Source organism: Notolepis coatsorum (assembly GCF_963971535.1).
Source record: "Notolepis coatsorum genome assembly, contig: SCAFFOLD_1422, whole genome shotgun sequence".
Lineage (NCBI taxonomy): Eukaryota > Metazoa > Chordata > Actinopteri > Aulopiformes > Paralepididae > Notolepis > Notolepis coatsorum.
Genome location: NW_028174416.1, coordinates 11,148 through 38,988, shown reverse-complemented (window position 1 = coordinate 38,988; position 27,841 = coordinate 11,148). Strand labels below are relative to the sequence as shown.

The following is a 27,841-nucleotide window of genomic DNA, read 5'->3' as shown; positions in this document are numbered from 1 at the left end:
GACACTCTCTCCTCGGGGGGGGGGGCTAGACGAGACACCTCGCAGGCTCCCGTCGCTCTGACGTCAGCATAACAACAAACTACCGTGACAGCAGCAGCCCGTGATGAGAGGAAAAGCAAATCGACTAATAACAATTGAAATCGAATAATAAGCTACACAATAATCATCATTTTCCTCTAAATGTGACATTTATCTCATCAGGTGAGGTTTGGAAACGCATGAAAGGTACGTGTGTAACGTTAACGTGGATAATAAAATCGAAGGCTATAGCTAGCAAGCTAACCTAGCTAGCCAGCGAGCGTTTACTTAGGAGGAGGGTTGGAAAGGCCCAGGTTCCAGGTATATTATATATGAAGAAGAAAAAACACCAGATTAATTTGTTAGCTATTGTCGCACCCGTTGTTAGCCGATTACTTTAATGTCGGCTGTGTTCAATGGTCAGAACCGTAGCCGCTGTTCGCCACCTCGGCGTGACGTGCTGTGCTAGCTGCGGCTACAGACCTGGTACCTGCTGGTCTCAGATCAGATCTACAGCAGGCTCTCTCTCTCTCTTTCAGCCACTGGCTTTGTGTTGTCTGTCTGCCCTGATCCTGACTTAGCTTAGCTTGTTATATACCCGCCTTGAAAACGAGCCACTGTTGGATGTCATCACATTTACATATTGATATATATGGAGACACAGTAACAGAGTAGGACTCTTGTCTCTGCGACGATCATCACACTGACTGATAATTGATTGTTATTACTGTGTTGTTCCCATATTATCAATATCATGATGATGATTCTGACTGGCTATAGCTATTAGCTATAGGGTGCATGTTCTGTTGTCAGCCTTGATGTTTTTTTTAATCACATGATAGATAGCTATCTAGCCAGCAATCTAACGCCATGTTTCCACCCCTGCTGTGTGATGTGATGCCTGGTGGTCATTGGGCCAAATGTGTGCTTTTTTTTCTGCACATTCAGCCCCCAGCCGGCGCGCATTGCAGGTGCATTGCAGTGACTAGATAATAATGCCCCCTTTCCGCCCCCTTCCCTCCTCTCCTCATGGTCTAGTTGTGTGAGGAGCCGATGTGACAGCAGTCAGGGCTGTTCTTCACCCGGGTCACCCAGCCAGCCGGAGACACGGGGAACAGGATAGGGAAGCAAGGCGGAGGAGCGGGCGCCGCGGAGCCGGTGGAGAAGATCATGGCGGGCAGCCCGGAGAAGAGCTTCACGGCGCAGGACTTGAAGGAGCAGGGCAACCGGCTGTTCCTCTGCCGCAAGTACCAGGAGGCGGCCACCTGCTACGGCAAGGCCATTGTGAGTGTAATTAATGTCCTCACCCAACCCCCTCCAATGTACAGCAAATGTCCTAACCCAACCCCCTCCAATGTACAGTAAATGTCCTAACCCAGTGATACACGAGACCCTCTTCTTGGACCAAGTAAGGTTTAGTCGATAATCCAATGTACAGTTACCCCCACCCCCCACCCCGCCTTCTCCAATGTACAGTTTCTTCGTCAAATGTATATACTCTCTTTTTTGTTTGTTTGTTAACTCTTTTTGTATCACAGAAACAGTATTGTATTTGTAAATCTGGTATGTCATAAATGTATAGATGTAGCAGTACTGTCTATCTGTATGTGATTGATTGATTGATTGAAAAGTTTATTAACAGATTGCAGAATGGGTACAGTACAGTACAGCTCAATACATACAATTGTTAAGGGGATGCTATGTTATGATGAATTGAAAATGGGGGACCCTGATATAAACGAGACGAAAGTCTTTCTCTGGTCTGCATCCCCTTAACAATTGTGTGTATTGAGCTGTACTGTACCCATTCTGCAATCTGTTAATACAATTTTCAATCAATCAATGAGAACCCACCCCCTTCATAAAGAACGTGGAGTCCAGGACGCTTGTTCATTGCTATATTATTACTACTCATGAACAGGAGGATGTGATTGTCATAGGGATGTAAATAGAAATGTGCTCTCAGTGGAGGCATTCCTGACGTGATATATCTTTTAGGGATGGGCGTGAGTAATGCTTTCCCACAGATCGAGTACTCTGGTGAACCTGTTGTTGTAATTGTTTAGGGAAATCTATTTTTAGAACGCGAACAAGCTTATATTGCACGGAGTCACACACACTACTGATTTCATTATGTCTTGCTCCGTGGACATAACAATGCATATTAGCAATATATCCGATGCTTAATGCGTATTGTGGGTCAGTCAAAACAGTCGGTTACCATTTGTAATAATTACATAACCTCCACTTTGTCTGCAGCAGGTTTGATTGATTGATTGAAAACTTTATTTAACAGATTACACAATGGGTACAGTACTGTACGGCTCAATACACACAATTGTTAAGGGGATGCAGACCAGAGAAAGACTTTCGTCTTGTTTACATCAGGGTCCCCCATTTTCAATTCATCATAACAGGTCTCTGCTCATGGAATGCCATGTCCTTATAATACTAGTCTATGAGCGCTACACAAAGTGGGCACCACGTTGTAATAACAGTGTTTTTATCTTTTAGATAATGCTAAGCTAGCTGTGCAACAAACTTGGCGGTAATGTTAGCAAAGAGGCTGGATATAGGAGGACGTTGGCTCTCAATGCTCCACAGCTTCCAGTTGTTTGGGGTGATGGTGTGAACCTCCACGCGTGTTACACTCTCCCAGTGCTCCTCGCATGTGGCAGTTTACACCCTCCCCAGACTGACAGTAGGGCAGCATGTGGTAGTCTACACCCTCCCAAGACTGACAGTAGGGCAGCATGTGGTAGTCTACACCCTCCCAAGACTGACAGTAGGGCAGCATGTGGTAGTCTACACCCTCCCCAGACCGACAGTAGGGCAGGATGTGGTAGTCTACACCCTCCCCAGACCAACAGTAGGGCAGCATGTGGTGTGGTAGTCTACACCCTCCCCAGTGCAACAGTAGGGCAGCATGTGGTAGTCTACACCCTCCCCAGACCGACAGTAGGGCAGGATGTGGTAGTCTACACCCTCCCCAGACCGACAGTAGGGCAGCATGTGGTAGTCTACACCCTCCCCAGACCGACAGTAGGGCAGGATGTGGTAGTCTACACCCTCCCCAGACCGACAGTAGGGCATCATGTGGTGTGGTAGTCTACACCCTCCCCAGTGCAACAGTAGGGCAGCATGTGGTAGTCTACACCCTCCCCAGACCGACAGTAGGGCAGGATGTGGTAGTCTACACCCTCCCCAGACCGACAGTAGGGCATCATGTGGTGTGGTAGTCTACACCCTCCCCAGTGCAACAGTAGGGCAGCATGTGGTAGTCTACACCCTCCCAAGACTGACAGTAGGGCAGCATGTGGTAGTCTACACCCTCCCCAGACCGACAGTAGGGCAGCATGTGGTAGTCTACACCCTCCCCAGACCGACAGTAGGGCAGCATGTGGTAGTCTACACCCTCCCCAGTGCAACGACCAGGAAGGGAATTGGCATAATGACTAAATTGGAGAATGGGAGAAAATGGGGGAAAAAACTTAATAGTGAATGTAATATTTCAGGACAATGATGGAAATTAATTCAAATAAAATACTCGTCGTCACCCAATTTGAGACTCAGTCAGACACAGATGGACGCAACCAAGCGCATAATCTCCCCAGGCCGTTCACCTGGTGGAGATGAAAACGGAATGGATGCACCCTGCATTTACATTTAGTTAGTCATTTAGCTGAACGCTTTGATCCAAAGCCACTTACAAATGGTGTACAAGTCAGCAGGAAGGGTACATCTCTGGCAGCTACGGGTCAGTAACATTGTTTGTCAAACAGTGTCAAACGCGAGTGTTACACTCTGAGTCAGGGCTCTACGCTAACCTTTTTCCCAAGGAGCACATGTGCTCCTAAATGAACGAATTTAGGAGCACACAAAGAAATCTAGGAGCGCAGTGAAAAAATGTCAAGTAACACAGAGTTTATTAACAAACTATTTATTACATTGCTCGCAGAGTTCTCCTTACACATAAAAACAGCGTGACTCGTGAGATAAGTTGTCACAGAGCTGTCAAACGCAGGGCTGAATAGCTAGATGTCATACCTGTAGCTTCTAAAATTGAAGGTCCGTGCTCCACAGTGTTCATTAATTTTGCATTGTCCCGTCCAAATAAACGAATAAAATAAAATAAAATAAATAAACACACCCACTACCCAAAACCATTACTCGCACACTGTGCTCCTAAATGATTTTTACGGTTCGCACAAATAAATTTTTAGGGGCAAATGCGCGTGAAATGCTCGCACTGTAGAGCCCTGTGAGTGCATAGTAGTATAGACATATCAGCACGACAGGTAGTAGTATATGTATGGTAGCGTAGTAGTAAGGTACATAAAAGTAAAAATAATAATGATAATAAACTAATTTGTATTGCACCTTTCATACCGTCGCTGGCGGAAGAAAACCTCGTAACTCCAAAAATGAGAGGGTCATCAAAGAGAAGCCGCCTATTCTCAGTCCTCAGAACTGCCCACCACAGTTAGGACAGCCGAAACCCGTCCAATCTTTCGCCGTCGACTAAAGACGCACTTCTTCAACCATTATCTAAAAAAATAAATCGAACCCTAACTAACCTTACTGTCATGCACTTGTACCCTGACTGATGACTTGTCGTACAGAACTTGTAAGTCGCTTTGGATAAAAGCGTCAGCTAAATGACTAAATGTAAATGTTAAAACCCAACATTTCAGGAGATGAAAAAAAAACGAACACAGATTTGAGGGTGAATAGAGTTACGAGGTTTAGACAGATGACCGGTTTAATGCTTTCCCATTGTTTAAACTTTGTAAAACCACACACACATATGGAGGATGATCTAATGAGTTGATTTTTTTTAAATGGAGTTACAAGGTTTTCTTCCGCTAGCGACGATACATGAATTGCAGCCCAAAGTGCTTCACAGGAGTGATGTAGACATACAAATAGACTAATAAAATAATAGCATAAAATGAATAAAAGCAATGCCTAAAGTTCAGACATAAAATGTGTATAAAATAGACAGAATAAGATCAATGCAAAGGGTTTAGAGACAGTAGACAATAGTTATAAGTTACATAAATTAGCATAAATAGACAAAGTAAAATAGTGCAGTGCAATAAAACAACTCATCTGCAGTACAACAGTAAGAAGGTTATTTTTTTATTTCAGATATTGATTGAAGAGGTGTGTTTTTAGTCACTGTCCATGGTAGTAGTGTGTGTGTGTGTACACACGTGTGTGTGTGTGTGTATAATCATTGAAACAACAACAGCATTGTCTGTGCACTCTGTGTCCTTCCAGCACCGCAACCCGTCCGTGGCCGTGTACTACACCAACCGGGCCCTCTGCCACGTCAAGCTGCAGCAGCACGACAAGGCCCTGGCCGACTGCAAGCACGCGCTGGAGCTGGACGGCCAGTCTGTCAAGGCCCACTTCTTCCTGGGCCAGTGTCACCTGGAGCTGGACAACTACGACGAGGCCATCGGCAACCTGCAGAGAGGTCAGAGCCAGGGGCTTAAAGTATTACATTTACCTTGTTGAAACCTGCTGCCCAGGGGCTTAAAGTATTACATTTACCTTGTTGAAACCTGCAGCCCAGGGGCTTAAAGTATTACATTTACCTTGTTGAAACCTGCAGCCCAGGGTCTTAAAGTATTACATTTACCTTGTTGAAACATGCAGCCCAGGGGCTTAAAGTATTACATTTACCTTGTTGAAACCTGCAGCCCAGGGGCTTAAAGTATTACATTTACCTTGTTGAAACCTGCAGCCCAGGGGCTTAAAGTATTACATTTACCTTGTTGAAACCTGCAGCCCAGGGGCTTAAAGTATTACATTTACCTTGTTGAAACCTGCAGCCCAGGGGCTTAAAGTATTACATTTACCTTGTTGAAACCTGCAGCCCAGGGGCTTAAAGTATTACATTTACCTTGTTGAAACCTGCAGCCCAGGGGCTTAAAGTATTACATTTACCTTGTTGAAACCTGCAGCCCAGGGGCTTAAAGTATTACATTTACCTTGTTGAAACCTGCAGACCAGGGTCTTAACAATCCCCACTACCAAAATGAGAGTTTACCCAAATCAAAAACCCTGGGTAGACAAATCCGTCCGTGAAGCTCTGAGAGAGCGCACCAAAGCATACAACGACGGCCTAGTGGCAGGCAACATGAATGACCACAAGGTGGCGCGATACAACGTAAGGAGGACAGTGTCAGAGGCCAAACGGCGCTACAGGGATAAAATTGAACTCCAGTTTGAACAAGCTGACTCTAGAGCTATGTGGCAGGGGCTCAAAACGATGACAGACTACAAAGGCGCCTCCCTCAAACTGAACAGTGACATCTCCTTAGCAAATGACCTCAATACCTTCTATGCAAGGTTTGATGCTGGTAATAACAACACCAGCTCACAAGCCACGGCAATGGGGGGGGGGGGGGTCGGCTGCTGATGGAGGCGCAGTGTTCAGGGTAACAGAGCATGAGGTGAGGCGGACCTTTAAAAAAGTGAATATCAGGAAGGCAGCAGGTCCGGACGGCATCCCCGGCCGCGTCCTAAAAGTCTGTGCCGACCAACTGGCCCCAGTATTCACTGACATATTTAACCTGTCCTTAGAACAGGCTGTCATCCCCACCTGCCTGAAGAAGTCCACTATTATCCCTGTACCCAAAAAATCCAAGCCTGCTTGCCTCAACGACTACCGCCCTGTAGCTCTCACCTCCATAGCCATGAAGTGCTTTGAGAAGCTAGTAAAGGGCTACATCTGCTCCTCCCTCCCCATCAACATGGACCCCCTGCAATTTGCATACCGCCCCAACAGGTCCACGGAGGACGCCATAGCCCACACCTGGACAAGAGGCAGGGGAACTATGTGAGAATGCTATTCATCGACTACAGCTCGGCATTCAATACCATAGTCCCCTCCATACTCATAGCCAAGCTCAGGGACCTGGGCTTGGGCTATGACCTCTGCCAGTGGGTCTTGGACTTCCTGACTGGCAGACCCCAGGTGGTGAGAGCAGGCAACTGCACCTCCTCATCCATCACCCTCAACATAGGGGCCCCCCAGGGCTGTGTTCTGAGTCCCCTCCTCTACTCCCTGTACACACACGACTGTGTGGCTCAGCGGAGTAGCAATACAATCATCAAATTTGCTGACGACACAGTGGTGGTGGGCCTGATCTCTGCCAACGACGAGAGGGCCTACCTGGAAGAGGTCAAGGTCCTGGCGGGATGGTGCCAGGAAAACAGCCTCTCCCTGAACGTCAGCAAAACAAAGGAGATGATTGTGGACTTCAGGAGGTCGGGGGTCAAGGACTACAGCCCCCTCAGCATCGACGGGGCACCGGTTGAGAGAGTCAACAGCTTTAAGTACCTCGGAGCCTACATATCCGAGGACTTGACATGGACCACACACATTGACAGTGTTGTGAAGAAGGCACGACAACGCCTCTACTTCCTCAGGCGCCTAAGGAAGTTCCAAGTCAGTCAGAAGATCCTTAAGAACTTCTACTCATGTACAATAGAGAGCATCTTGACCGGCAACATCACCTCCTGGTTTGGGAATAGCACTGCACAAGACCGAAGCAGACTACAAAGAGTGACACGTTCAGCCGAACGCACAATTGGAGGGGGGCTCCCCACCCTCCAGAACATTTACAACAAGCGTTGCAAGGGCAAGGCTAAGAGAATCATTAAAGACTCCAGTCACCCGAACAACTGCCTCTTTGAACTGCTGCGGTCAGGCAAGCGATACCGGAGTCTCAAGGCGAGCACAGAAAGACTCAGAAGAAGCTTCTATCCCCAGGCCATCAGGCTGCTAAACGAACAATGAATGAACACTACACAACAACAACCACCAAACGCACATAGCACACACATCCACACGCACACACTCACTTTAAACAAACACACTGTAGCACCCACTCCACACACTTTATAGCACACACCCACTTTAAACAAACACACTGTAGCACCCACTCCCCACACTTTATATTTATTGATGAAGGATTGCACTACAACTCGTACACCTTACTGTAAATTGTACCTAAAATTGTACCTCATCCCATTTCTGCTTTGCACTAGATAGTACTGTACATTAGTACACTGCATAGTATTGTATATTATATGGTAACTCAGAACATTGTACATATGTCTATACCGAACACTGTGACCTCATTTTTCTTCTTCTAAATTACATGCTATATTATGTTATTTGATACTATCTTGTCTAGCACAGTCTCTGGAGCGTAACAGTAAGAAGCATTTTGTATGAAAGTATTCTGTACTTCTGTATGACAACTATTAAAGAACTTGAACTTGAACTTAACATATTATCCCCATGCTGCTATGATGCCTGAATCCCCCCAAGGGCATCATTTATGAATCCCTCCATAAACTCCAGATGGTCCAGAACTCAGCCACCTGCCTCCACACCCGGCCCCGTGAACACATCACTCCTGTCCTCCACTCTCTCCACTGGCTCCCGATCAAAGAACGCATCAACTTCAAAACACTACTCCTCACCTTCAAAGCCCTCCATAGCCTGCCCCCCCCCCCCTATCTGACTGATCTCCTTCTTCCCTACCGCCCCACCCGTTCCCTCCGGTCCTCCTCCCACTGCCTCCCTCACTGTCCCGTCATCCAAACTTAAAAACGTTGGTGATCGGGCCTTCTCTCGCACTGCACCCCGACTCTGGAATTCCCTCCCTCAGTCCATCAGAGACTCCCCCACACTCAAATCCTGCCTCAAAACCCACCTGTTCTCCCTGGCTTTCAACCCCCCCCCACCCATAACCCCCCCCCCCCCTCCAACCTGATTGATGTTTGTTCCTGTCGCTCTGTTTCTGTGTTATCTCATGCTGCTTTCCCCTGTTTCCCCCGTGGTCTTTTGTTCCTTTTTTGTTTCTTTGTTTTACTATGTTCCTCTGCCTACTGTCCGCGACTTCGGGTCCTTGAGAAGCGCTATATAAATCAAATGAATTATTATATTATTATTATTATTATTATTATTATTATTATTATTATTATTATTATTATTATTATTATTATTATTATTATTATTATTATTATTATTATTATTAATAATAAAAAAGGAACATCTTATCTCATCTCTTTCTGTGTGCAGCTTATAACCTGGCCAAGGAGCAGCGGCTGAACTTTGGAGACGACATCCCCAGCGCGCTGCGCATCGCCAAGAAGAAGCGCTGGAACACCATCGAGGAGAAGCGCATCAACCAGGAGAACGAGCTGCACGCCTATCTCACCAAACTCATCCTGGCCGAGAAGGAGCGGTGAGAGCCGGGCGCCGCAGGGACGACAGTCGAACTCAGAGAGCCGGGCGCCGCAGGGGGGACAGTACATAGATATATATAGAACACTAGATAGCTTGCCGGCCAATGGAGAGCGACGTCACTGAACCGCCGCCATCTTGTGGAGGTCAGCCTTGAGTGAGAGTGAGTGAGCTGCACAGACAAAAATACTCATAACTCGCTGAAATATTGACGGATTTACAAACGGTTTAGTTTATTACAAGCATTATTAACGTGGCTATGATTCAAGCGGTTTGTAATTTTTTTTTTTTATAAGTATGCAGTATCATAACTACATCTTTGATGTTTATAGCAAACCAACCCGTTTGTAAATCCGCCAATATTTCAGCGAGTTGTGAGTATTTTTGTCTGTGCAGCTCACTCACTCTCACTCAAGGCTGACCTCCGCAAGATGGCGGCGGTTCAGTGACGCTGGTGACTCCGCCTTAAGCTATCTAGTGTTCTATATATATCTATGGGATAGTAGAACTCAGTGAGCCAGGGGGGATAGTAGAACTCAGTGAGCCAGGGGGGATAGTAGAACTCAGTGAGCCAGGGGGGATAGTAGAACTCAGTGAGCCAGGGGGGATAGTAGAACTCAGAGAGCCAGGGGGGATAGTAGAACTCAGAGAGCCAGGGGGGATAGTAGAACTCAGTGAGCCAGGGGGGATAGTAGAACTCAGTGAGCCAGGGGGGATAGTAGAACTCAGTGAGCCAGGGGGGATAGTAGAACTCAGTGAGCCAGGGGGGATAGTAGAACTCAGTGAGCCAGGGGGGATAGTAGAACTCAGTGAGCCAGGGGGGATAGTAGAACTCAGAGAGCCAGGGGGGATAGTAGAACTCAGTGAGCCAGGGGGATAGTAGAACTCAGTGAGCCAGGGGGGATAGTAGAACTCAGAGAGCCAGGGGGGATAGTAGAACTCAGTGAGCCAGGGGGGATAGTAGAACTCAGTGAGCCAGGGGGGATAGTAGAACTCAGAGAGCCAGGGGGGATAGTAGAACTCAGTGAGCCAGGGGGATAGTAGAACTCAGAGAGCCGGGGTCCGCAGGGGCGATAGTCGAGCTCAGAGGACGCGCTGATCTTTCATTGTGTAACAGGGGAGGTGGGGCGGCCTAGAGGTAAAAGAGGCCGGATGGTAAACGGAAGGTCGCCAGGTTCGATCCCCACCACTGACAGGAGGGTGTATTGCCGTTGTGAGCTGGTGACTGAAGGGTGGCTGGTATTATATCTACGGTGCCCACCATCTCTGTCTCAAGTGCTCTTGAGCAAGGCACTGATGATTGTGTGTAACTAGGAGGGATATGAGGACTGTGTGTAACTAGGAGGGATATGAGGACTGTGTGTAACTAGGAGGGATATGAGGACTGTGTGTGTGTAACTAGGAGGGCTATGAGGACTGTGTGTGTGTAACTAGGAGGGCTATGAGGACTGTGTGTATGTGTAACTAGGAGGGATATGAGGACTGTGTGTGTGTAACTAGGAGGGCTATGAGGACTGTGTATGTGTAACTAGGAGGGATATGAGGACTGTGTGTGTAACTAGGAGGGATATGATGACTGTGTGTATGTGTAACTAGGAGGGATATGAGGACTGTGTATGTGTAACTAGGAGGGATATGAGGACTGTGTGTAACTAGGAGGGCTAAGAGGACTGTGTGTATGTGTAACTAGGAGGGATATGAGGACTGTATGTGTAACTAGGAGGGATATGAGGAGTGTGTATGTGTAACTAGGAGGGATATGAGGAGTGTGTATGTGTAACTAGGAGGGATATGAGGACTCAGGACTGTATGTGTAACTAGGAGGGATATGAGGACTGTATGTGTAACTAGGAGGGATATGAGGACTGTGTGTATGTGTAACTAGGAGGGATATGAGGACTGTATGTGTAACTAGGAGGGATATGAGGACTGTGTGTAACTAGGAGGGATATGAGGACTGTGTAACTAGGAGGGATATGAGGACTGTGTATGTGTAACTAGGAGGGATATGAGGAGTGTATGTGTAACTAGAAGGGATATGAGGACTGTATGTGTAACTAGGAGGGATATGAGGACTGTTTATGTGTAACTAGGAGGGATATGAGGACTGTGTGTAACTAGGAGGGGTATGAGGACTGTGTGTATGTGTAACTAGGAGGGATATGAGGACTGTGTAACTAGGAGGGATATGAGGACTGTGTAACTAGGAGAGATATGAGGACTGTGTATGTAACTAGGATGGATATGAGGACTGTGTAACTAGGAGAGATATGAGGACTGTGTATGTAACTAGGATGGATATGAGGTAGGGGTGTAATGGTACACAGAAGCCACGGTTCGGTACATACCTCGGTATTGGGGTCACGGTTCGGTACAAGTTCGGTACAACAGAAAAAAAATATTTATAATAATTATTATTAATATAAATCTTTTTTAATTTTTTTTTTTAATTTTTTTAATTTATATATTATATTTATGATAATTATTATAATTATTATTATTAAATAGAATAATTTTCTATAGGCTTGCCGTGGTAATTAGTGATACTGGTGTCATTCTGTGTTCAGGCATCCACTTGCTTACTGCCCCTTTTAAACGTATCCTTGCTAAGTTTCAGTTTCACTTCCAGAGAGAATTTAACTTCACGACCAGACTGAATACTAGAGAACAGATGACATATTACAACAATGGCAGAGGATTATTTGGATTTAAACACAGTGGAGCTCAGATGATCGATTCTGTCCGGAAAAGTATGTTTCTTCTTTTTATTTGATTGTGCCTGTGGCGGGGGAGAATGTTGATGTGTTTGTTGGCGCGCGTGTGTGTTTCTTTCCATTGGTTTCATTTGGTTAACGTTATTGGGCGAACAAGAAAACGAAAGAAAACTGTAATGACCCTGCAGCTGTTTGTAAATGTGCCTTTCTCCTCTGTGCACTTTCGCCGCTCTGAAGTCTGACTCGGTGTGCCCGGCCACGCGCGCTGTTCTCGCACGGACCTCGCGAGTGCCTGCATGTGGGTGTGTTTGCGCTGTGGGGCGTATTGGTACACGTACCGTTATACCGCTAATATGAGGACTGTATGTGTGTAACTAGGAGGGATATGAGGACTGTATGTGTAACTAGGAGGGATATGAGGACTGTGTGTGTGTAACTAGGAGGGATAGTATGAGGACTGTATGTAACTAGGAGAGATATGAGGACTGTGTGTATGTAACTAGGAGGGATAGTATGAGGACTGTATGTAACTAGGAGAGATATGAGGACTGTGTGTATGTAACTAGGATGGATATGAGGACTGTGTGTATGTAACTAGGATGGATATGAGGACTGTGTGTATGTAACTAGGATGGATATGAGGACTGTGTGTATGTAACTAGGATGGATATGAGGACTTTATGTGTAACTAGGAGAGATGAGGACTGTGTGTATGTAACTAGGATGGACATGAGGACTGTGTATGTAACTAGGAGGGATATGAGGACTGTGTGTATGTAACTAGGATGGATATGAGGACTGTGTATGTAACTAGGAGGGATATGAGGACTGTATGTAACTAGGATGGATATGAGGACTGTGTGTAATTAGGAGAGATATGAGGACTGTGTAACTAGGAGGGATATGAGGACTGTGTGTAACTAGGAGGGATATGAGGACTGTGTGTGTAACTAGGATGGATATGAGGACTGTGTATGTAACTAGGAGGGATATGAGGACTATGTGTAACTAGGAGGGATATGAGGACTGTGTGTGTGTAACTAGGATGGATATGAGGACTGTGTGTAACTAGGAGAGATATGAGGACTGTGTGTGTGTGTAACTAGGATGGATATGAGGACTGTGTGTAACTAGGAGAGATATGAGGACTGTGTGTATGTAACTAGGATGATATGAGGACTGTATGTGTGTGTAACTAGGAGAGATATGAGGACTGTATGTGTGTGTAACTAGGAGAGATATGATAGGCGAAAAGTTTAAATTGCCTTGTGTACGTTGACAATAAAGTCATCTTCTAATGATTGATCTGTTAATGAAACTCCACAAGTCACTGGATTAACTCTTGACCAGAGGGTTCGATTAACGAGGTCTGAGTCGTGAATAAATAGTTCTGGATGATAATAATCTTGTCCTCGTACAGGGAACTGGAAGACTGCAGAGAGAAGCTGGAGGACGACCATCAGAACGGGAGCGATGCTGTCAAGATCAAATCAAAACGCGTGAGATTCTGCCATAAACGAACCCATTCTGGACATATTGAACAGCGGTCCTTTGAGCGGTAATGTGACGTCTCTGTGTCCTCTGTGTGTCTTTGTGTCCTCTGTGTGTCTTTGTGTCCTCTGTGTGTGTCTGTGTCCTCTGTGTGTCTTTGCTCTTCAGGACAAGTATCTAATGGATATGGACGAGCTCTTCTCTCAAGTGGATGAAAAAAGAAAAGTGGGTATTGTTGGAGAAGCAACGCTAGACATGATTTATTTCTTTGTGAATCAGTGATTAGGTTTCTATATTCCTGACATCATCCACCTTACTTCACACCAACCCCTTTGTTCATCGTCATGGCAACGGCAGAAATAGACTCCATCGCGTTTTCCCATCTAGCTCGCACACACCAGTAGTGTTGAGGTTGGATAGATTAGATTACACTAGATTGTATTAGATTTGTATTAGATTACATTAGATTTGATTAAAATGTATTGTCATTATACAGCACAAGTACAGTACAACGAAAACAAGTTTGGCATCCAACCAGAGTGCAAATGTAACAGTAAAGTGCAACAGTAATATACAATGTACAGGTGATTAAACCATGTATAAATATATACATTAGTACTACTGAGTAATAGTGCTAATCAGATGTATGTACAGAGTTGTAGTATTAATATGTACAGTGATACAGGTATAAAGACGCTATGGTAGAGTAAGTCATACTGGCCAGCAGTGTAACTAAGGGTAGGTAAGGGATATGTACAGATATAGATATAGTATCTACAGATATGTAAAAATGAGCATATGCAGGTATGTACAGACAGATGTGGATAGATATGTATACGGTAAGAATAAATTATATATTATATATATATTAGTATATATAGCATTATTGTACATGCTATCATACAGTATATTATTACTGTTTTTATTATGAATACTTTGTCCACGTTGTTTCTGTACTATGTATCTGAACTCTTCCACACACGCACGCACACTACCATGGACATTTAATTGTTTTGTTCTACGTGCGCTGAAATGGATCGGCAACCGTATCGTGTTTCCAGCCCAAGCCGTTTCCATGGGAACCTCCTGCCCTCCTCGCCAGGCGCTGCAGACGGCAGTGGACTCGGTGGACGTGTTCGTGCTGTTTGTCAGACGACCAGACGTCCACAGGGTCCGTTAGCGCTCGCTTGTTACCTGTGCGTTGGATAGTGTCGGGTGTAGAGATGTCACAGTATGACAATTTCAGATAGAGATTATAGTGACCATAATTATCACGGTTATCCGTATTGTCACGGTTTTCAGTATTATCGTTGTTACAAAGGGTCAGATTAAACCGAATATATATATTTATTGCTTGAGATCCCTTGTATAATATTTGTATATCGTTTGATATCCCTTGTATAGTATTTGTATATGTACACGGAATATCCCTTTACCTGGGTACAAACCAGAGTAATATTCGCTCTCCTATTGGACAGCGACCCCTAGGCGCCAACGACCAAGCCCCCAACGGCAAGTTCAAAGGCAACTCCGGGCATGTCTCAACATGTCCAGAATCTGCGCAGTAATACGAGACAGAACTGAGGTTGGCACTAGATAATTCACCTTACGTATAAATACGGCGCAGGTGTAAACAGCAGCACTTCGTTCATTACTAGTAAAGCCTTCACCACGAGACAACGTGCAGTGAAGTGAGCAACTTTGCCTCTAAATAGAGCCTTGAGAACCGCGTGCGAATAGATTGCTAAAGTGTCAGAGTTTAACGCAGTAACGTTGAGTTCGACTTATTCTAATGTGAAGTAATAGTCTATAATTTATAGTGTATCGTGCGGCTACAGTTCTTCAGTGACCAGCATTACCACCGGTTCGTCGTGTATATAGCTAGTGCACTTATCGAGGCTGGGCGGCCTAAACTCGTGCCCCCACCCGTCTAGGAGTCCTAGACGAGAACCGTTGAATATGTACACCGGAGAACCTACACCGGCGACTGCAGAACCATTTCTGGTTGGATTATATTGCTTTGGGACCGTGACTGCTGGAGCAGAGAACCGTCGACCCCACTGTCGTTTGGGATCTACCCCCCGTGAGGATCATCACTCGAGCCCGCCTCTAGGAAGAGGCTGGCTAGCTGTCTTCCATGCTGTCGAGGATACTGGATTATAGCTGTTGCTTTGTCTACTGATCAAGGGAGTACATGCACTGGCTCCTGTATCTGGAGCCTCGTTGACCCAGACTTTGTACCCGAACATTCCTCTACCCCTGCCGGCCTTACACCCGGAGGGAACCCCCCAGTGTCTCCAGCTGGTACTAGTGTGCCCTATGTAATTGCTATACCACAGGTGGCGTCAGTTTAGACCCATCCTAGTATTCATACTATTCTCATTGACTTACGCTCTTGACTTACTTTACGTGTGTTCTTCGCCATACAAGCGCGAGCCTAATTCTCAATCTGTAAACTAACGTTGCTTAATAATAATAAATACCCTCTAAATAGTACATTATGTGTCAATGCCGTATTCTTGTGTGGGTGTTCACCATATATATTCATGTACTGTATGGCCAGTAATTAAAGTACATAACTAGTAGTGGTTTAATATATCATACTCTTTAATACAGTCAGGGAATTGTACCCCTCAGTTACAATCGTGGTTATCAGTAGGGATGTCCGATATTATCGGCCGATATTGGCATTAAAATGTACTATCGGAAATTATCGGTATCGGTTAATAAAAATTATTAAAATTTTTTTTTTTTACATTTAACCTTTTATTTACCCAGGCAAGCAAGCAAGAACAAATTCTTGTTTTATTTATTATCAAAAGTATACATAATGTTGTGTTAATGGGGGGGGGGGGGGGAACCCTGCATATATCGGTATCGGTTGATATCGGTATAGGAAATTAAGAGTTGGACAATATCGGTATATATCGGTAAAAAAGCCAATATCGAACATCCCTAGTTATCAGTATTATCATGCTTATCGGTATTATCATGATTTATCAGTATTATCACAGTTATCAGTATTATCAATCATAGTTATCAGTATTATCATAGTTATCAGTATTGTCATGATTATCAGTATTATCACAGTTATCAGTATTATCAATCATAGTTATCAGTATTATCATAGTTATCAGTATTGTCATGATTATCAGTATTATCACAGTTATCAGTATTATCATGGTTAAAATATGCTGAACATTTAAAAAAAGTACTGATACCCTGACATTTTGTATTGAAAACTTTTCATTCATTATTATTATTATTATTGGAGTTGTTCCATTATTAGTAGTATTCGCTCACTCACACACTGTATACCAGTTCTCCAGAGCTCTGTCTGTGTTCCGCCACGTTGCATTGCTGCGCCTGCATCTGTGGGTCTGACCCTAGTCTAGGGTTGGGCATCGTTTGGATTTGAACGATTCCGGTTCCGATTCCGATTCTCTATCGATTCCTGTTCTAAACGATTCTCGATTCCGATTCTTTGAGGTGCAGGTCAAAACAGGTCACAGCTTATTTCGAAGGAGATTTTTTATTTTTTTTTTATTTCAAAAAGAAAATCATACTATTCACATTTTCAGTTGACTTGATACAGTTTAATTTGGTTGCTGTACTGTAACTAGGGTATTAAAGTAAAAAAAAAAAAAAAAAAAAAAATCGAAATTTAGAATCGAAATTCAAATATGTTACTTCCGGTTCCAGAACCGGAAGTTAGGAACCGGTTCCTATTAGAACCGGTTTTCGGTGCCCAACCCTACCCTAGTCTGACCCAAGTCTGGCCCTAGTCTGACCCAAGTCTGGCCCTAGTCTGGCCCTAGTCTGGCTTTAGTCTGACCCTAGTCTGGCCCTAGTCTGGCTTTAGTCTGGCCCTAGTCTGACCCTAGTCTGGCCCTAGTCTGACCCAAGTCTGTTGTGTCTCCCCTCCAGAAGCGGGAGATCCCAGACTACCTGTGTGGGAAGATCAGCTTCGAGCTGATGAGGGAGCCCTGCATCACCCCCAGCGGAATCACCTACGACCGCAAGGACATCGAGGAGCACCTGCAGGTAAACCACTGCTCACGGACCCCCTAACCCTAACCCTGCCAGCAGGACCTTAAGGACCATATTGGAATCTCCACCAATTAGAATCTTCCTACAACAGGTAGAGGGGAAATTAACTGTTCTTGTGTCTCTACCACCACCTAGAGGCTCTGCTTTATCCTGTAATGAGGTTACTGAATCCCACCACTCTTTCCACTAACTTAGTGTTACCAGGACAACAACGCTAACGTTAGCTCAGTGGTCAGCCAGGGCTTGAATAACATAGTTACCAGGGCAACAACGCTAACGTTAGCTCAGTGGTCAGCCAGGGCTTGAATAACATAGTTACCAGGGCAACAACGCTAACGTTAGCTCAGTGGTCAGCCAGGGCTTGAATAACATAGTTACCAGGACAACAATGCTAATGTTAGCTCAGCGGTCAGCCAGGGCTTGAATAACATAGTTACCAGGACAACAATGCTAACGTTAGCTCAGCGGTCAGCCAGGGCTTGACAACCAGTAAAACCACAAAAAACCCATCCGCAGTTGACGCTGCATGACAATTTTGACATGTAAAGCCAATGAAAACAATGGGTGCAGGGTTTGGAGCGAAACTCACCTGGGAACAGTTAGAACACGTTCCAACCACCAGGAAGAAGCAGTGTTGACTTCTGGGTAGAAAACCGGGCTGAAGTTTTCAGAATTTGCCTTTTAATGGCACCCTACTGTAGTTGTGAGAATGCATTGGCTGCACGGGCCAGATATGAACTGCCCCCTCTAGCTGTGTAGATATGAACTGCCCCCTCTAGCTGTGTGGATATGAACTGCCCCCTCTAGCTGTGTGGATATGAACTGCCCCCTCTAGCTGTGTAGATATGAACTGCCCCCTCTAGCTGTGTAGATATGAACTACTGCCTCTAGCTGTGTAGATGGGAACTGCCCCCTCTAGCTGTGTAGATATGAACTACTGCCTCTAGCTGTGTAGATATGAACTGCCCCCTCTAGCTGTGTGGATATGAACTGCCCCCTCTAGCTGTGTAGATATGAACTGCCCCCTCTAGCTGTGTGGATATGAACTGCCCCCTCTAGCTGTGTAATGAGGAACTACCCCCTCTAGCTGTGTAGATATGAACTGCCCCCTCTAGCTGTGTAGATATGAACTGCCCCCTCTAGCTGTGTGGATATGAACTGCCCCCTCTAGCTGTGTAGATATGAACTGCCACCTCTAGCTGTGTGGATATGAACTGCCCCCTCTAGCTGTGTGGATATGAACTGCCCCCTCTAGCTGTGTAGATATGAACTGCCCCCTCTAGCTGTGTAGATATGAACTACTGCCTCTAGCTGTGTGGATATGAACTGCCACCTCTAGCTGTGTGGATATGAACTGCCCCCTCTAGCTGTGTGGATATGAACTGCCCCCTCTAGCTGTGTAGATATGAACTGCCCCCTCTAGCTGTGTAGATATGAACTACTGCCTCTAGCTGTGTGGATATGAACTGCCCCCTCTAGCTGTGTAGATTTGAACTGCCCCCTCTAGCTGTGTAGATATGAACTACTGCCTCTAGCTGTGTGGATATGAACTGCCCCCTCTAGCTGTGTGGATATGAACTGCCCTCTCTAGCTGTGTGGATATGAACTACCCCCTCTAGCTGTGTAGATATGAACTGCCCCCTCTAGCTGTGTAGATATGAACTACCCCCTCTAGCTGTGTAGATATGAACTACCCCCTCTAGCTGTGTGGATATGAGCTGCCCCCTCTAGCTGTGTAGATGGGAACTGCCCCCTCTAGCTGTGTGGATATGAACTGCCCCCTCTAGCTGTGTGGATATGAACTGCCCCCTCTAGCTGTGTGGATATGAACTGCCCCCTCTAGCTGTGTGGATATGAACTGCCCCCTCTAGCTGTGTGGATATGCACTGCCCCCTCTAGCTGTGTGGATGTGAACTGCCCCCTCTAGCTGTGTGGATATGAACTGCCCCCTCTAGCTGTGTGGATATGAACTGCCCCCTCTAGCTGTGTAGATGGGAACTGCCCCCTCTAGCTGTGTGGATATGAACTACCACCTCTAGCTGTGTAGATATGAACTGCCCCCTCTAGCTGTGTGGATATGAACTGCCCCCTCTAGCTGTGTGGATATGAACTGCCCCCTCTAGCTGTGTGGATATGAACTACCACCTCTAGCTGTGTAGATATGAACTGCCCCCTCTAGCTGTGTGGATATGAACTACCACCTCTAGCTGTGTAGATATGAACTACTGCCTCTAGATTTTTTAAATCTCTTTTGTTACAATGTCTTTTTCAGTGTGATGTCAGAGCACTGATGTTAGAGGAAGCGATGCCCAGATTGGTGGATCGTTTTGTCAATCATTAATTTGTAAACGGTCAAACAATAACGTATGAATGAATCTTTTTATTTTCGGTCTTTGTTTACAGATAAATCAAAAACACACGTGTGGACTTTCAAAAGGAAAAGAAAAAATCACAAATGTACATATTCAAAGTAAGCTCACACACAAAATCCAAACTCAATGACCGAAAAAAGGAATAGGCTGAAGCACATGCTTATTTTTGCCTATCCTTTACAATTCTTAAAAACTAAATATACTTTAATATAAGAAAGAAAAACTTAAAATATGCCGCACGATATAATTTTTTATTTTTTTTTCATTCTTTTTTTAACACTTTCGATGCCGGCCGTGTTTTTCCTTTTTACCCCCTTGAATGCCGCCACCCACTTCAATGTTAGCGTTAAAAACGCATATTCTATGTTTTAAATTATGGCTATGTGTCTAATCTGCCCGTCGCTTATCAATGACTTGTTTGCAGTCAACATTGTCGAAACGGATTGTTTTTTAATCGGTTCATATCCTTTTTATAGCATTTCGAAAAAAAGCTATCGTTCTCTCGGAAATTTCCGGAAAATAGAAAGATTCCCCCATAAACGGCATTTATTGGAATATTCTCGAATACACTAGACACGTTGTCATTTGTCGGCCTATTTATTAATCGTTTTCAAATAAACGCTAGATTATCGATAGTATATGTGTACTTATGCACGCTATAGAAGCGGGCTGAAAAATCTATTCTCTCATTTCCTCAACATCACACACACACACACATACACACATACACTGTTATCTCAGTGAAGACAGCTCTGATTATCCTAAAACTGGTAACATAGACTCCTTACCTCAGATCAGATGTTCTCCAAAAAGATTATTCCAATTCCTGATCGCCATTCCAAATATCGATCGCGTTTATTGATTGATTATTGGCTGCTGTAAATATATATTCCAAGCTGCTTTCCAACTCGCGATCACTTCCCTCATCATCACATCCCTCGCCAGCATAATGGAGCCAGTTGGCTCCCCCCACACAGATCCACCAGTATAATAGAATGGCCTGCAGTTACACAGGGATAGACGATAGGGGGCGGTATTTTCCCATCTGAGCTCCTAGAGGGTCTGCTGTACCAACGGGAGACTCGGTTGATGAAATATGAATTCAGATCGCTAATATATAAAAAAAAAAAAAAGCGACATTTTGCGTCGTCTGCACTCAGCGGGGGGCATGATAAGACGACAATACATGTCGCTGGCACTCAAAGTGTTAAGAGAAAAAAAAGAAAGAAAAAGTTTGATGTTTTACTCAAAACTGTACTCCTGAATTTTTTTATCCTTCAGGGCCTTTTTAAATCTCCCCTGAGAAGTGCACAACTTCAACCCGTCACTAAGACTATTCCACAATTTAACTCCCAAGATTGAAACACATCTAGCTTTTACATTAGTTCTTACCTTTTTACATGTTTTAAGAATACACAACCCTCTTAAATTATACTTTCCTTCTCTTGGTTGAAAGAGACATTGAATACAAGCTGGTAGGTTCTTACTCTTAGCACGAAAAATTATCTCCAAGGTTTTTAATGTAAATCTACAAATTTTAATGTGCAGGACTTTATGAATAATGGATTTGTCGATTAAAGGTAACTAGCTTTATTTATTATTCTAATGGCTCTTTTCTGTAGTTTAATAATAGGATCTATATTTGTTTTATAAACATTCCCCCAGACCTCAACACAATATGACATGTATGGCACAACAAGTGAAAAATACAATATATCCAAACATTTCTGGTTTAACAGCTCCCTTGTTTTGTACAGAATGCCAACAGATTTGGCTAATTTACCTTTGATATATTGTATATGTGGCTTCCAACAGAGTTTGTGATCTATAATCACACCTAAGAATTTTGTTTCATATACTCAACTTCAATTTCAGTTCCATTTCAATTCAGTTTAATTTCACAGTCGGTAGGAACACCACCAAATACCATACATTTAGTTTTGTTTTCATTAACACTGAGTGCCACAGACGCGCTTTGTAATTTTTTCATGCCGCCAGTGGAATGCCAGCAACGCTATACAGCGTTTGTTTGTCGTATTTTTATTTATTAGCGATTTGAATTCATATTTCATCAATCGAGCCTCACGCTAGTGCTGCAGACTCTCTCTGAGCTCCATTGGGAAAATATCGCCCCCTATCGTCTCTCCCTGTGTAACTGCACCCCATTGGATTAGACTGATGGGGGGGGGGTTTACTTTTCCGGCGAGGCATCTGAAGAGACCCAAGTGATCGCCGAGCCGGAAAACGCGTGGAATACATATTTACAGTACCCAACGCTGAATCAATAAACGCGATTGATATTTGGAATGACGATCAGGAATTGGAATAATATTTTTGGAGAACATCTGATCTGAGGTAAGCTATTTATTTTACCAATCTTGGGGTAATCGGATCTGTTTTGACCTATATATCAGCGTGTGCCCCATGTGTGTTTGTGTGCGCGCTGATCAGGAAATGAGAGAATATATTTTTCAGATCGCTTATATAGCGTGCATAAGTACACATATACTATCGATAATCTAGCGTTTATTTGAAAACGATTCATAAATAGGCCGAAAAATTACAACGTTTTTTGTGTATGCCAGAATAATCCAGTAAATGGCGTTTATCACGGAATCTATATATTTTCCTGAAAAACGAGGGCTTTTCAAAATGCTATAAAACGGAAATGAACCGATTAAAAAAAAATTATACAAAAATAAAAAATAAATAAATAAATCCGTTTCGACAATGTTGACTGCAAACAAGTCATTGATAAACGACGGGCAGATTAGACACATAGCCATAATTTAAGACAGAGATTATGCGTTCACAACGCTATCATTGAAGTGGGTGCTGGCATTCAACCACGTTTTACCATGTTAACAAGTGGCAACCAAAGTGTTACATATTGAAACCTATTATCTAAATAACTTCTTAACCAATGATGAGTGACACCTCTTATTCCATACCGTTCCATTTTTTGTAAAAGCAGGGAATGATCAATTGTGTCAAATGCTTTACGTAAGTCAATAAATACACCTATTGAGGGTTGTTTTTCATTAATTGCTGTTGATATATTTTCCACAAAATCTATTACTGATCTATTGCTCCTAAAACCATATTGATGATCACTCAATAATCCATATTTTCAATAAAGCCATCAAGTCTATTTACAATTTTTTTCCCGAATATCTTTGAAAATTGAGGTAGCAATGATGTAGGTCTATAATTTGATCAGCGTTTCCGTTAGCCGGTAATTACCGGTATTTGACTGGCAAAATATGTTGAAGTCCGAATATTTAAATATCTCCGGTCATAATGTCCGGTGAAAATTATTCCTCTAAGCACAATTTTATTATTTGAATTGTATTAAAATAGGCTAAAATTAAATAGCCTATGCGATGAACGAAACAATCATTACATTTGTTTCATTGTGCTTCGCTCTAATAAAGCGCGGATGGCGCCGCTCGGATGTGAATATTTTTTTTTCTTTTTTTGAGCCTGTCTGGCCACCATAATAACGACAAACAGCTATACGAGCGAGAGAGAGAGATGGCCAAACAAGCTAAACTTAACAAATATTTCATGAAACCAAGCACAAGCAGGTCTAATAATAATGACATTGACAACGAAGATGAGTCTTCTGAAGTCACAGAGACCGCCGATGCTCCCGCGGAAAATAAACAAATGTCGAGCGTTCAGGCGGCGGCCCGAGTGGAAAGTTAAATTCTCCTGGCTGAGGTACGACATTATAGTCTAGTAGTCTAGCGTCTATGATGTACGAGAGATAACATTGATTGAACGTACACAAAGTACACTTTATTGATTGAACCACAAAGAGCATCCCCAGTCTGCTGCTACCGTTGCGAGCCTCGCAGAAGTCCACCTGTTCCAATGCAATGGGGATCTAGTCGCAGGTACAAAACGGATAGGCAGAACGAGACGGGGTGAGTAAGTGTTGACATTTTTTAATCATAATGCAACTGTTGGTTGACTGCCGTGTCACATAGTAATGCATATAATTGATTATAACTAAATGTAGGCTATAATGAAATCAACAAACGCATTACGAGCATGTGGCTCGTCCTCTCGCTCTCTGCATGCAAACGAGGCAATGTGATGATCAACTACAGTTTGCTGTGTGTGAAGTTGAACATTATGATATGTGTGACATGTCTGATACAACGAGGTGAAGCGATGTCGACTCGAGATTCATTTGGGGGTGCGTGTGACAGCTGCTGCAGCGGGAGCCTGCGGGGCGGGAGCTTGATACTGGATCAGCGTATCGCACTAACTTGGGAGGCGAGAGATAGTAATTTGATTCTGCAAATCAATTTCTCATTCTTCGCTTGATGTAATTAATACAAATGTCCAATATAACGGAATTCGTTAGCTCATAAAAATGTGATTATAACAGACTGCTGTTTAAAACTCTAACCGGAATTTCAGGAATATGTCCGGGGATAGAAATCTTGCAGGACTCCCAGACCGGCACGAATATGTTCTAACGGAAACGCTGAATTTAATATAGTATGTATGTCACCACTTTTAAAGATTGGAACCACCTTGGCCATTTTCATTTCATCAGGAAAAATACCAGTCAAAAAGGATTAGTTACATATATAAGTGAATGGTTTCAGGACAGAGTCAAAGACTTCTTTTATAGTTGACTATAGTATTACTATCAGTGGATTTCTTTTTCTTAAACTTTCTAACCACTTCTAGCACATCACACTCACAAACACCACCAAGGAACATTGAGTTGCTGTTTGATGGTGAATCAGAATAAGTTTCACCATCTGTAGGGAGGTCAATTTCATTAGCCAAATTAGGGCCTACATTAACAAAATACTCATTAAACTCATTAACAATTTCCTCTATACTTTGAATAAATGAATTGTCATTTTTTTCAAAGTATATTGGAAAGTCCTTTTTGCTGGACTTTTTAATCATGTCATTAAGCACCCCCCCCCCCCCCCAAGTAGCCTTAATATTATTTTTATGCATTTGCAACAAATGATTATAGTAGTCTTTTGTTTGTGATCTCATAATATATGTCAATCTGTTTTTATAGTTTTTGTACTTGTCCTCCTTATCCTTTGTTCGATGTTTGATACATTCCCTGTAGTTCCTATTTTTCTTAGTGCAAGCTTTTTCCAGACCCTTGGTTAGCCATGGTTTCACTCTCTTTTTAGGGTTTTGTCTGCACTCCTTCAATGGACAATGTCGGTCGTAATATGACAAAAATGTACCCAAAAATGCATTGTATGCTTCATTGGTATCCTCTACATAAACCTCCTGCCAATCATGACTCAAAAGGTCTGTCTTCAGAGCCAGTATTGCCAGTACAGTATGCGTATCGCATCAATCGACGTGTCTGTCGACTGTTCACGTCTGTATCGCAAATCTCACCCCCGAAAGCACCGGCTGAACCGAACAAATACTAACGCTGGTCTTTGACCTTTAACCCCCCCCCTGTGCAGCGAGTGGGTCACTTTGACCCGGTCACCAGGAGCCCCCTGACCCAGGACCAGCTGATCCCCAACCTGGCCATGAAGGAGGTGATCGATGGCTTTATCCAGGAGAACGGTTGGGTGGAGGACTACTGAAGGCACCCCCCCCTCCCCCTCCTCCTCCTCCACACCTGGACAACAACACAAGACAAGAGAGACCACTTCCTCCCCCTGGATATGCACTTTACACAGGGGAGGAAACACTACAACATACACAACACCATGGACGACCGGATGGGAGCCATGTTGTCTCTGTCTGTCTCTTATCACCCCCCCCCCCCCCCCCACACACACACACACACATGTCTTTGCTGTAATAAGAAAATAAATCATCTCTCTCTAAAGCAGGGAGGCTTGCTGTTGAAGGTCTCTCGCTCCTTCTAAAAAGCCCTGAATTATTTTTCTCTCTCTCTCTCTCTCTCTCTCTCTCTCTCTCTCTCTCTCTCTCTCTCTCCCCCCTGATGCCTGACTCCTTTCTTCATTTGAAATAGGGGGTCATATTTCTCAGGTCTCTCCCTCTCTCTTCCACCTCTCTCCCCCCCTCTCTGTCTCTCTCTCCCCCATCTCTGTCTCTCTCACTCTACCCTACCCTCTCCCCCCCATCTCTCTCTCGCCCCCATCTCTCTCTCTCTCCCCCCCTCTCTCTCTCTCTCCGTCTCTCTCTCTGTCTCTCTCCCCTCTATATATAGGGGGCCACATTTCTCAGGTCTCTCTCTAATGCCACAATCCTCTGACAACATCAGCACTGCACTCAAAAGTGTTTCCAAAATGCCACCGATGTAAAAAAATAAATTAAAATAATAAGAAATATATATAAACCCTCTCCTCCCTTTGAGTATAACGATTAATAATAATAGTAATGATAATAATAACTGCAGAAGTTATAAACATATTGGCCTTTTGTCTGGCTTTTTCTTCCAGTATTCCATAGGTTTATGTTTTGTTTTATAATGGAGTAGTGGTGTAATTCAGTCACTGTTCTGTTCAGTGTTGCTGCTCGTTGATGCTGAAGTGATAAATGCCAAAAAACCTTTCTTTCTAGACTTGCGTGATGACTCGTGTGATGACTCGTGTGATGACTCGTGTGATGACTCATGTGACGACTCGTGTGACTTTGTATGCAAGGTTTCTGAAACAACAGAAGAGAAAAGTGTCTAATTACAAGGTTAGGATTTTTCTTTTTTTTACGGATTGTCAATGACCTCTTTAATTGCATATCACAGCCTCCTACGGCAGATCATTTAAATGTGTTGAATGTTTGCATAACGTGTCGGTTTTAGATTCAACCGTGTTGAAAGATGTGTCTCAGATCTGTATCAAGTATGACATGGTTTTCATATGGACAGTTTATCTATTTGCGATTCATCGGGGGGGGGGGGGTGGCTGGCTGGCTGCGTAGAAATAATAGTACAGGGTCTTTCTATCCGTGAGCTGGGTAACGATTGCAAATGTCATAAATGTTCAGATCATGATGAGATCAGTTTACCTGTGTGCTTGTTGGGTTGGAAGTCGTCGAGGACTGATTTTTAAGAATGTCTCTGCGCTGTCTGTGCTGTCCTGCAGGATGGAAAAAAGAAAAAGAAACTCGTACAATGTGTTTGGCTAGTGCTCTTTGCTTGACCTGACGGCGGAACGCTGACATCCAGCATGAAGCCAGTTCCGTTTTACTCTGCGAAGGCGTCGCCCCTCTACACTTAATCTTAAACGGTATCACAATCGTAGAATATTTACAGAACATTGTATCGCCTTTTTTATTTTTTTAATTTTTTTGACAACCTAGGTTGAAATCAATCTGTTCCAGTGATTTGAGTCATCTGACCAGCTTAACCCATTACCAACCGACGTCTCTCGTTCAGAGACGCTGTACGGAGAATATACTCGTGTCTAAAGTCTGCTGCACCCAGTGTGTATTCCACCAGAACTAACTTCCTGTTCAATTCTATTACTTTTACAGATAGTCTTCCCCCACTCTTCCTCTTCCTCCTCCTCCTCCTCCTCTCTTCCTCAGCTGAATGTGTGTTTGGTGAATTCGGCCTGTGGGCGGTTTCTGTTTGAGTGCAGGCGGTCGGTGTAAATAATGTTCGCTTGTGTAATCTTCAGATTTTATTTCTCGACGAGACATTTAATTCTTTGTTTTCTTTTCTTGAGAACCTAGAGAGCTTGAGAAAACTGTATTAAATGTAGATATGTTGATAACATAAATGACTTTCTTTTTTGTTTTCATTCGTTCCCATTAAACAGTGAATTATGAGTTTTGTTTCTCGTGGAGTTTCTATTAAAGAGTAATGGACGTTTGATTAAAGGTAGAATCTGTGATGCCGTAAAACAAGTGACCTCTAGGTGAAAAGAGCCCCGCTTGGTACTGCACTTAGTTTACTTTTCTTTTTGTTTTTGTCTGAGATGGGGGTTGGAGTTTAGTAACTTATACTG

The 27,841-nt window shown here is 43.8% G+C and overlaps 1 protein-coding gene across 3 annotated transcripts; it reads left to right on the top strand.

Moving 5' to 3' along the window:
* Nucleotides 1-73: 73 nt before the first annotated feature.
* stub1 (STIP1 homology and U-Box containing protein 1) lies at nucleotides 74-27,841 on the top strand. 3 transcript variants are annotated; one of them, XM_084338590.1, is made up of 8 exons: nucleotides 74-201; nucleotides 1,057-1,302; nucleotides 5,302-5,500; nucleotides 9,125-9,290; nucleotides 13,424-13,502; nucleotides 13,663-13,719; nucleotides 17,422-17,538; nucleotides 25,382-27,840. In XM_084338590.1, the coding sequence occupies exons 2-8, from the start codon at nucleotides 1,189-1,191 to the stop codon at nucleotides 25,505-25,507; spliced, it is 858 nt and encodes a 285-aa protein (XP_084194716.1). In that variant the 5' UTR covers nucleotides 74-201; nucleotides 1,057-1,188; the 3' UTR covers nucleotides 25,508-27,840. The 3 variants fall into 3 exon arrangements, with proteins under 3 accessions (XP_084194716.1, XP_084194717.1, XP_084194718.1); XM_084338591.1 differs by having other exon boundaries at nucleotides 82-225; XM_084338592.1 differs by lacking the exon at nucleotides 74-201 and having other exon boundaries at nucleotides 1,090-1,302; nucleotides 25,382-27,841.

Coding starts and splice junctions, on each gene's coding strand:
- stub1 (XM_084338592.1), top strand. CDS start 1,189: ATGGCGGGCAGCCCGGAGAAGAGCTTCACGGCGCAGGACTTGAAGGAG. Junction 9,291..13,423: donor ATCCTGGCCGAGAAGGAGCG/GTGAGAGCCGGG, acceptor GTCCTCGTACAG/GGAACTGGAAGACTGCAGAG. Junction 13,503..13,662: donor TCAAGATCAAATCAAAACGC/GTGAGATTCTGC, acceptor TTTGCTCTTCAG/GACAAGTATCTAATGGATAT.